The 11,147-nt window shown below is 38.0% G+C and overlaps 1 protein-coding gene across 1 annotated transcript in view; it reads left to right on the forward strand.

The window, feature by feature from the left end:
• The window catches only part of Grpr (gastrin releasing peptide receptor), a 36,499-nt gene that overhangs the window by 21,017 nt on the left and 4,335 nt on the right, over positions 1 to 11,147 (forward strand). The window contains exon 2 of the mRNA XM_015488168.2: positions 10,727 to 11,078. Coding sequence (XP_015343654.1) covers positions 10,727 to 11,078 — 352 coding nt within the window. The remainder of the gene's footprint in view (positions 1 to 10,726; positions 11,079 to 11,147) is intronic.

The raw sequence follows: 11,147 nt of genomic DNA on the forward strand, positions 1-11,147 counted from the left end.
AAGAAGAAGAAGAAGAAGAAGAAGAAGAAGAAGAAGAAGAAGAAGAAGAAGAAGAAGAAGAAGAAGAAGAAGAAGAAAGAGGAGGAGGAGGAGGAGGAAGGAAGGAAGGAAGGGACAGAAAGAAAGAAAGGGAAAGAGAAAGAGACATCTTTTATTTTCTATTTTTTTGGTACCAGACATTGAATTCAGGGGCACTTGACCACTGAGCCACACCCCCAGCCCTATTTTGAATTTTATTTAGAGACAGGGTCTTACTGAGTTGCTTAGCACCTCGCTATTGCTGAGGCTGGCTTTGAACTTGTGATCCTTCTGTCACAGCCTCCCAAGCTGCTGGATTACAGAAGAAAGAGAAGTCTATTATTGGGAAACAGAGCTTTCCTACCACACTTGGAGGTAGGACTTTATATACATACATGAAGGTGATGGCATTGACCTCAAACCATACTATAGAATGAATAACTGATATCTTCTCTCCTCCCCAAAGCAGGGCCTCCTCTCAGGGAGATAGTGGGCATCTACAGGTACAGGACATAATATCCTCCCTGATAGATAACTTGAGAATTTTAGTCAGAGATGGTCCTGCCTGGATACAGCATCTGTTTTTTGATCTCTTGAAAGAAAAAGTATGATTCCATGTAATCATGGAACATGGATCATGATGTACTTCCTTGGCCTGAGTTTAAAACTCACTTCCTCCTGAGACAGAAGGGTCTCTGCTACAGAACTCTAGAAAAACTCCTGAAACTTTGGTTACATTATCCAGAAAGAGTCCTCTGGGACAACAGACAAGTGGGACTCACATGCTTCTAGAGAGGTGTGACCTATAAATCAGAGAAGGGAAGAAAGTGTCAAGATATCTATTTATATTGCTTTTTATTTAAATATAAGGATGAATTAACCATTAGCAATACATAGGGTCCAACTCGACTCTATGTCAGAGGATCACTGACTCTATATCAGAGGATGTCTTATCACCTGGTGCACAGGCAGCACGATGGGTGTCTCACCTCATAGGAGGCTCAACAATGATGACATTCTTACTCCTTCCTGCTCTTTCAGCTCATAGCAAGGCCTTGCCAACTGATATATGTTGGTGCATAATCTAGTTTTAATTAAACTAACATCCCCAAATTGATAAATGGCTACAAAATATTCCTGCTGAAACAAAACAAATCCAAACAAAATCCCACAAATTGTAGCTGATATTAAAATTGAAAGCCCAAGAGAACATTATGAATATAACAGAGAAGACACATCCTCTGTTCCTGGCATGGGCACCAATCAGGTATGACACATTCAATCATATCATTTTAATAAAATGCACATCATTTTAATAAAATGCACACTATTTTAATTAAATGCACACTATTATTTCAAAGTTTGCATTTTACACAGTTCATTTTTTTAAATTCTGCATTTTACAATATCCACTCACATTCAACAATTTTCATTTCTTAGATTTTGTTCTAAGTGTATGTGCTGTGTGTGTGTGATGTGTGTGTGGGGGTGTGTGTGTATATGTATTTATATATTTGTTGTGTTTTGTTTTGCTGAGCTTTGGAAAGTAAGGGGCAAACATCTAAAGTTTCACCCTTAAGTATAATAGTATATATTACCTGAGGGGAAAAAAAAAAAACTCAATGTCATTATCACACTGAATGAAATTAACAGTAATTCTTTAAATACCACCTAATATGTAACCATAATCAAATTTTCTCTGTTGTGCCAAAACATCTTTTATTGGTTCTTTTTAAAAATCAAAAATCGGGCTGGGGATGTGGCTCAAGCGGTAGCGCCCGGGTTCCATCCTCAGCACCACATACAAACAAAGATGTTGTGTCCACCGAAAACTAAAAAATAAATATTAAAATTCTCTCTCTCTCTCTCTCTCTTAAAAAAAAGATATTGTGTCCACCTAAAATTAAAAAATAAATATTAAATAAATAAATAAAAAATAAAAATAAAAAGTCAAATCAAGGCTTGTGCATTTCATTTGTTTTATCTCTTTAATCTCCTTCAAGGTAGAATAGTAACTCCTATATATATATATATATATATATATATTTTTTTTTTAGAGAGGAGAGGGAGGGGGAGAGAGAGAGAGAGAGAATTTTTTTTAATGTTTATTGTTTAGTTTTCGGCAGACACAACATCTTTGTTTGTATGTGGTGCTGAGGATCGAACCCGGGCCGCACGCATGCCAGGCGAGCGCGCTACCGCTTGAGCCACATCCCCAGCCCCTCTCTATATTTTCTTTAAAAAATGATGTTGAGTGCTGGGGTTGTGGCTCAGTGGCAGAGTGCTTGATAAAGGCCCATCAGTAAGTAATAAAAATATTTTAAAAAATAACATTGAGACCATGCCTGTAATACCAGCAGCTTGAGAGGCTGAAGCAGGAGGATTGTGTGTTCAAAGCCAGCCTCAGCAACTTAACAAGGCCCTAAGCTTCACCCTTGCTAAGTTGCTGAGAGTCTTGATGAGTTTTTGAGGCTGGCCTTGAACTTGCCATTCTCCTACCTCAGCCTCCTGAGTAGCTGGGAATACAGGCATGTGTCACTGCTCCTGGATTGATTTGTGGATTATTTTAAATACATTGAGTTACCCATTGCCACTGTTGTTAGTTTACTGCTAAACTTGTCCTAAATTTTTCAGGGAAGATCTTTCAATATGCCTTCTAAGTTCTTTGCCATGAATCCATTATATTCAGCACTTCCTTTCTGACTGGCACAATAAAGTGTTTGAGGTTCATCTTGTACATTTCGTACTCCAGATATAGGATCAACCATATTTTCAAAGACTTCTGTTTTCTTTTAGTAAGTAAAAAATTTAGGATGCCTGTTTTACTGTGCATAATATATTAGTACAGTAATACATGTATACAATTTATACATTAACACATTCAGAATGTAGGTGCATGTCCACTTTCTTTTTACTGAGTGGTATGTCCAATTAGTGCAATTAGAACTATAGGAATGCAGCAAAGAGTGCCTTTGCCCTGGATCTGAGACTGGGTAGCTGCTTGGATCGTTTTGCTCATCATCTTTTTTTTTTATGGCAAAGAATATTTTATTCTGGCCTAATGCAAGTGGGGTTGAGACTTTTGCAATAGGAGAGAGATTGAACCCAACTCCCTGCTCACAAGTTTTTCAAGTTTAACATGGATACATGCTTGTCCTTGTTCATGATATCATTTCCAGGGAAATAAGGGGCTAGAATCAAGTCAACCTACAGGCTTTCAGGGTCTGTATCCTTGTGTTGCTGACGTCTACTCTGCCCCGCCTCCCAAGCTTGGGAAGCACATTTTTTTGCATGGCAAGTTCATCCTTCACCAAAATGATTATTACTTTCTTAACTAGATCTTGCTAAGGATCTTAAAGAGTTCTTAGTGAAAAGGAGTTGTGTACTTTCTCAAGTGCCCCACTCCTCTGCAACCACCCGCTACCCTTCCTCTAGCTTGCTCTTGGGTAGCAAAATACATTGACAAGGTCCAGACAAATATGTCAGCTGAGAAACCGTGCTTCTAAACTAGAGGAGCATTGCCAGATGGTTCTTTCTTCTCCACCCCACCGCTTCTATCCTCTCCCTTTGTCTCCCATCTTCTCCTTTCCTCTGCCTCTTTCTCCAATTTCATTGTTTTTACTTTTCTTTTTTTTTTCTCCTCTGTTCTTTCCATCCTGCCATCTTCCCAGGATTCTGCTCTGAATCCCAAGTCCATGTTAGAGCCCAGAGAAAAGTAGGCTATATTAAGAAGAGGTAGAAAAGAGCATTAGAGCAATTTAGTTTAGAGGAAACGGGACAGGATGACTGTAATCGGTTACATACTTAAAGATAACTGTTGGATGTGCACTAAGAGTCAGGAAGTTCTCCATTTGCAGAGCCATAGCTCAAAGGGAGATAAGATTCCACTGCTGTGTGTTGTAGTCATTTTACAAGCCAGTTAATAATTCTTCAGAGAAATACTTCATGTTATTCTCAGGAGAAAATAAGGCCAGTGTTTAATAGTTTTGTCAAATCTTTTTAGGTAGGATTCTAATTTGAATGCAGACAGTTGTGTCAGTTACCCTAGAGACCATTCTGTTCATTTTGTTTTTTTCTTCACCTCTGTCTTCCCCACGTAGTGTACATTTGAATTGTAATGGAAGTTTTAAAATATTTTTGTTTAACAATTCCGACACACTTCAGTAGATAATTATAGACAAATAAGGGCTGAAATGCTGGATCCTTAAAAAATAAACAGACTGCCCACATTGAAATAAAAGACATACTTTTCTGTGGGCAAAGGTTTCCAACCCTGAGTGTGGCAGCCAGCTACTTCTTCTTGCCAGGACTCTCTTTGACACATTAATCTTGTTATGTAGAACCTTGTTTGACCTTTCAAATGTTTGCATAAGAAAAATGATGCACAGATGTTTTCAGAAGTGGGAAAAATTGTCTTGCATCCCATATTATTAGAGGAGTGAATGTGTCAGTCTATGGAAGAATGATTCTTACTAAATATGTAAAAGTAAATCTTATCTCTCTCTCATTTGTGACAAGTTGGAAACAAGATAAACATCTGCAAGTCGTGTGTTCATGATCAATTAATTAGCAACTATTTGCTGAGACCCTACTTTAAAATAAGTGGTATGCAGAACAAGGAGCTTGGGGCATTTTTAACACTACATAAAGAAAGGAAGAGAAGCAGATAGAAGCTTCTGACCTCAGAAAAGTTATGAGGAAAGTAGAAAAGATATACCCAGAGAAAGCTAACAGTTAATTCAAGATAGTTTATAGTTTATTGTAAGTATAAAATGCAAAGAGTTGAAAATCCTCTCATAAAACTCAGACAGATTGGGAGAAAGAATGGGGATGTTTGAGGCCTAGATTGGTCAACGAAAGCTTCATCAAGATGTTACTTAAGCTGAAATTTGGGAGGATTTGACTCCGATGAATGGAGTCTCTGGAATTGAGCATGAGGAAAATAGGGAGGTAGGCAAGTGATGGACATTTAAGAACTTATGAATCTTTTTAGTGCAGCAGAAAGTTGATAAATCATTCTTTCAGGGGACAAGACGTTGGGGATGATATAGATGGAAAGATCCTGGAAATAAATCTGGTAATAAACTTTAAATGATTATCATATCTAATTGCTCTAGATAAGGCTCTTTTATTAGCATAGAACAGAAATCATTCAATATAATGCAAGAAAAAGGGGATGAGAGCATTATAAGATTATTACAGGAGATCTCATGGACATGCAAAAGTAGTTCATGGGCCAGAAAACAAGGATCCTCTGTGTGACTTAGGGTCACATTATCTAGCCTCTCTTCTTTTTAAAAATGTTTTTTTTTTAATTAGTGCATTATAGTTATATATAATAGTGGGGTTCATTTTGACATAATAAACCTCCCCTTTTATGTCTGCCTCATTCCTTATCTTTCTTCCAATCCATCTACTTTGTTTATTCATCTTCCATGTGGTTCAAACATGGCTGCCATGATAACTTCCTTGACATCAAAATCCCAACTACATTCTACCTCTTTTTTTTGCAGGGGGGGGGGGTAAACGCTTGTAAGAAAGAGGAATTCTTTAGTAGATGGCCAGGCAATTCATTAGCTGGTTGGGTATCCACTTCCTCCAGTTCAAACAGACATCACTCTTAAACAGAAACCACCCAGCAGAGACTCCTGACTCCCTGTATTTGGAGCTCCGGGCAGAACAGTCTAAGGCAAAAGAGGAAATAGATGTGTTCCATGCTCTATAGGACCATTAGACATTCAGGGAACATTTAGTATGTTCTGCATATGTTTGAGATGTTTCTGATCTGTTTCTCTGTGTCTAGAAAAGATTTACCCAAACTTTCTTCTGAAAGAGCTGTGGTACCCTGAAAAGCATTGATCTCAAATTGAATGTCGACTCTACCACCTCCTCAACTCTGAGCTTCAATTTCCCATCACAGGATGAGGCTAATAATGCATACCTGTTGGGGTTGTCCGGAATATAAATGAAATAATGTAGATGTCATTATCTGCTTGGCACAAAACAAGGACTTGTTAAAAAAGATTTCTTTTGATTTTTTAATATGTTATGAATATTCCATAACAGAAAAGTCCTTGCAATGTATTTTTACATTCTGTTTTTAATTTTTAATAAAATTTATTTTTAATTGCACATTTTTGTCTTTAATAAACAAGGCCTCTTATATAACACATAGTTACAATATCGTTATCTCACTCAATACACTAAAATAAATCCTTGATAGCACCAATACTACATCTATGTTTGATTTTTTTCAATAGTCTCAAAAATATCTTTCAATAGTTATTTGGTTTGAATGAAAACTCCAAAGGGGTTCACATGTTGAATTGGGTTGATAAGTCTAACATATCTCAGTCTGTAACTATTCTCCCAGTTTTTCTATGACATGCATTTATTGAAAATAGTGGGATCATCATTTTTACAGAATTTTCCAATTTAGAATTTGGCTGATTTTATCCTCAAAGCATCATTTAACAGGTTCCTCTATTCCCACATTTCCTGAAAACTGGTTCAAACATGGCTGTCATGATCACTAGAGGCTTACTTAGATTTAGATTCAAATTGTTTTCTGGCAAAACTATAAAGGAAATGTTTTTGTATTATCTTTTATGTTTTAAAAGTCATGAATTTGAAATGGTAGCTCAATAGTTCCCAAGGCATTTTGCACTTAGGAACATGGGATTACCAGTTGATTCTAGTTTACTCATGCATGAGTGAGTCACCTTTACCAGAGACTTACTGGTACTTATGACTGACATCTTCCAGAAGATGCAGATAGAAGTCATAGTTATCATTTTATCTTTAACAAACATATTACTGATGCCTTTTTATACATATCTTTGGCTAAAGATGGTCATCTATTCTACGGGGCTGGGGCTGAGGCTGGGGCTGGGGTTCAGCAGTACAGCATACGCCTAACACTTGAGAGGCACTGGGTTCGATCCTCAGCACCACATAAAAAACAAACAAACAAATAAATAAATAAAACAAAGGTATTGTGTCCAACTACAACTAAAAAATATTTAAAAATAAATAATTAAGTAAAGATGGTCATTTATTCTAATTAAAAAAAAATCAATTCCCTGCCTGGCCTACACTATAAGTTAGGAATAAAAATGTTTGAAATGATTAATGAATAGAAAAGAAACTAGATCAAAATAGAACTTATCTTTGAAAATTGTATGTGATTTTACTAATTATTTTAAATGAAAGTAAAGCCAGGAGTCTGGAGTTGTAGCTCAGTGGTAGAGCACTTGCCTCGCATGTGTGAGGTACTAAGCTCCATCCTCAGCACCGCATACAAATAAATAAACAAGGCCTTGGGTTATAGCTCAGGGTAGAGCACTTGTGTCCCACATGTGAGGCACTGGATTCGGTCCTCTGCACCACATATATATAAATAAAATAAATCAAGTAAAGATATTGTGTCCATCTTTTAAAAAATCTTTAAAAATAATAAACAAAATAAAGATATATACATTTATAAAGATATATAAAATAAAGATATAAAACAAAGATAAATATAATAAAGATATATAATAAATATATATATAAAATAAAGATTATATATATATATATATTATTATTATAAAGATAATAATAAGCACAAGATAATATTAAGCACATTGAAGCAAGACTGGGGTATTATTCTGAAATGTTGGGTTTTAAGATCATGGAGTAAATCATAGCCCTGCCTTCCCTACCTGAGTTGAAAATAGAGAACTAGATAAAGGAATCAGAATAATTGCTTCCACATTTGATAAAGCTATTATCCAGAATATGTTTTAGGTCCACAGCAATACAGAACTTGCTGACACTCTGGTATCTTGTATTAGACATACCATTCCCCTAGCCAGGGACAGTAGATGACCTCCCTGAGCCCAATATACAAACCAGATTCTTGTTTTTCAAACTTGCCACTTAAGAGCTCTCTCCTTTCCCCAGCAGGTGGAAAGTGAGTGAGGATTCAGGGCGCATCCAAGACTGGTAGCTCAATGGAGTCTGATCAACATGGAAATGAATAGAAATAAGTAGACTCACTGAAGTACATGATATAAAAAAATATTACAAGTAGAACCCAGTTCAAACACAGTATTTTCAGCATGAACAGCCTCACATTTAGTTGGTCCCAACTCATGTCAACTTCCACTTTATGGCAGCTCACGTTTCATTGAAGAATCATTTGTGGGGCTGGGGATGTGGCTCAAGCGGTAGCGCGCTCGCCTGGCATGCGTGCGGCCCAGGTTTGATCCTCAGCACCACATACAAACAAAGATGTTGTGTCTGCCGAAATCTAAAGAATAAATACTAAAAAAAAATTCTCTCTCTCTCCCTCTCTCTTTAAAAAAAAAAAAAAAATCATTTGTGGAGTGTGCGCGTATCTCAGTGCCAGTGCATGTCAAGGTGGAGAAAGATATATTCTTCACCAACCAGAGGCTCAGCCTCTTGTGGGTTCTTAGACAAGTACACACAAGATACATGGTGGTCCAGTTTGCTGGGCATCGGATGTGGAGTTGTGATCGACATGGAGTCGTGCTGCTCAGCCTTCTGGAAGAAGAGATGTGCCCAGCTGTAGGGGGTTGGAGGCCATCAGCTCTTTCAGGGTCCACTTAAGGTTTCAAACTGTGGTCATGCTCTCTTGGGTGGCTCCTGTTCAAGTGACTGACTCAGGTAGGAACAGAAGTCACACTATTCTTGGATGACTCCAGCCAATCTCTAAGCAAAGTGATAAGACAAGTGGCTGGCCATTTCCACCCAAGGCAGGACTCCTCCACTGGGCAATCTATGTTCCCAAACTTCCTATTAGGTGGGTATAAGGCCACCAGCCATCTTGGTTTGCTAGGACTGATAATCTTCCTAGGATGTAAGCCTTTCAGTGCTCACTCTGGAAAATTCGCAGGCAAACTGGATGGTTGGTCATCCTTGCAGGTGTAGACCTTGTGACATCTGCATTATGTCTGACAGCGACCTCTGCCCAATCCTGCTTCCTTCCCCCTTTTCTTTTTTGTTTTATTAACTTTTAAATTTTTTATTTGTTCTTTTTAGTTATACATTACAGTAGAGTGCATTTTGACATATCATACATACATGGAGTATAACTTCCCAATCTTAGTTCTACATGATGTGAACTTATGCTGGTCATGTATTCATATATGACATAGAAAAGTTATACCTGATTCATTCTATTGTCTTTCCCATTCCCATCCCCCCTTCCCTTCATTCCCCTTTGTCCTTCTCCCTTTTCCTTTCACATGTATTACTGCCCAATAAACCTTTGGTACTCTTAACTGCATGCCTGTTTCTGCTTCCCAGAGCACTTGATCTGTGATAAATGGCTCACAAACCAGTAAAGACCTAAATGCTTCAAGAGAAGATAACACTGAAAGAGTATGGGGGCAAGGGAATGATTAATTTGACAATTACAGGGCTCTTCCTGGATAAAACAATTTCAGTAGAAATTCCACATCCTTTGAAAGAAAAAAAGGGGCATATTTAAAATACTCGATGACCTAAGATTCCTTGAACTCTATTTGAATCTTCAAAATGAAGCTTTTGCCAAAGATACACCAACCTCCTTGTCTCTTTAAACAGTAATGTGCTTCATTATTAATTTCTGTGATTTAATGAGAAAAATGAAAGGAACATCAGCTTTTCTGTGAAGTATTCTCAAAAGCAAGAGAGACTGTGAATTTTACAACATGGTGACTCTACTTAATAACAATGTATTATATTCTTAAAAATCACAAAGAGTCCATATGTAGGGCTAAGGATGTGGCTCAGTGGTACAGTGCTTGCCTAGCATATGCAAGGCCCCAGATTCAATCCCCAGCGCTGCAAAAAAAAAAAAAAAAAGTCCATATGCAGAACCTAAAGCAAAGTAAGGGGGAAAAAAAGGAGGAGTGTTGAATGTCATAAAGATAGAGGGAAGATCAGTGGAGTAGAAGATGGAGATGGAAGGGGAAGGTGGAGGGAGGGGAAAGAGAAGGAAATGCAGAATGAATTTGATAATATTACCCTATGTGCATGCATATATACCAGTGAATTCTGCCTTTATGAACATCTATAAAGTACCAATTAAAAATAAATAAATAAATGAGTGGAAGGTCAACCAGCAGAATAGAGGAAGGAGGCTGGGGAAGGGAGGAGGGAAGGGAAAGAGGGGGCACCAGGGATTGAAATGGAGTGAATTAAATTCCATGCATGTACGATTATATCAGAATGAACCCAACTATTATGTGTAACTATAATGCACTAATAAAACCAAAAGATATGTGATGTGATGCATATGCTAATTAGCTTGATGGAGCCATCCCACAGTGTATACATATTTTGAAATATCATGTTATGCACAATAAACGTGCAATTTTATGTGCCAATTAAAGAAAGATTTTAAAAAGGAAAATTTCTGAACTAAAAGAGAGAAGGAAAGAGGAAGAATGTGGGCCAAATGTTACTGCTGGAAAAAGGGAAGGCATCCTTCAGAGCCCAGCTAAGATGAGGCAAGCCACGTGCTTGGGGTGTCAAACTGAAGAAGCGACTCATGGTCAGGGCCATGTGAATTCAGTCAGGAGTTTCATGAACCTGAAAGTGAGCACCTCCTTCAGTATTATACCTCGGTGTCTGACTTGCACACCCCAGTCCCCGCGGCCCTGGCATCCGTAATGACAGTAGGCAACTTCTGCAGAATTTTCCCTCTTTCTTGCTCCAGGTACAAAGCCATTGTCCGGCCAATGGATATTCAGACATCTCATGCCCTGTTGAAGATCTGCATCAAAGCTGCCTTGATCTGGATCATCTCCATGCTGCTGGCCATCCCAGAGGCTGTGTTCTCTGACCTCCATCCTTTCCATGAGGAAAGCACCAACCAGACCTTCATTAGCTGTGCCCCATATCCACACTCTAATGATCTGCACCCCAAAATCCACTCCATGGCTTCCTTTCTGGTTTTCTACATCATTCCACTGTCGATCATCTCCGTCTATTATTATTTCATTGCCAGAAACCTGATCCAGAGTGCTTATAATCTGCCTGTGGAAGGAAATATACATGTCAAGAAGCAGGTGAGTACTTAGGAGAGTCCTACTTCTTCCTTGAGGATTTGGTCCCTTGCTTTTTTTTTTTTTTTTTTT

The sequence above is a fragment of the Marmota marmota genome, unplaced genomic scaffold (assembly GCF_001458135.2).
Source record: "Marmota marmota marmota unplaced genomic scaffold, marMar, whole genome shotgun sequence".
NCBI lineage: Eukaryota > Metazoa > Chordata > Mammalia > Rodentia > Sciuridae > Marmota > Marmota marmota.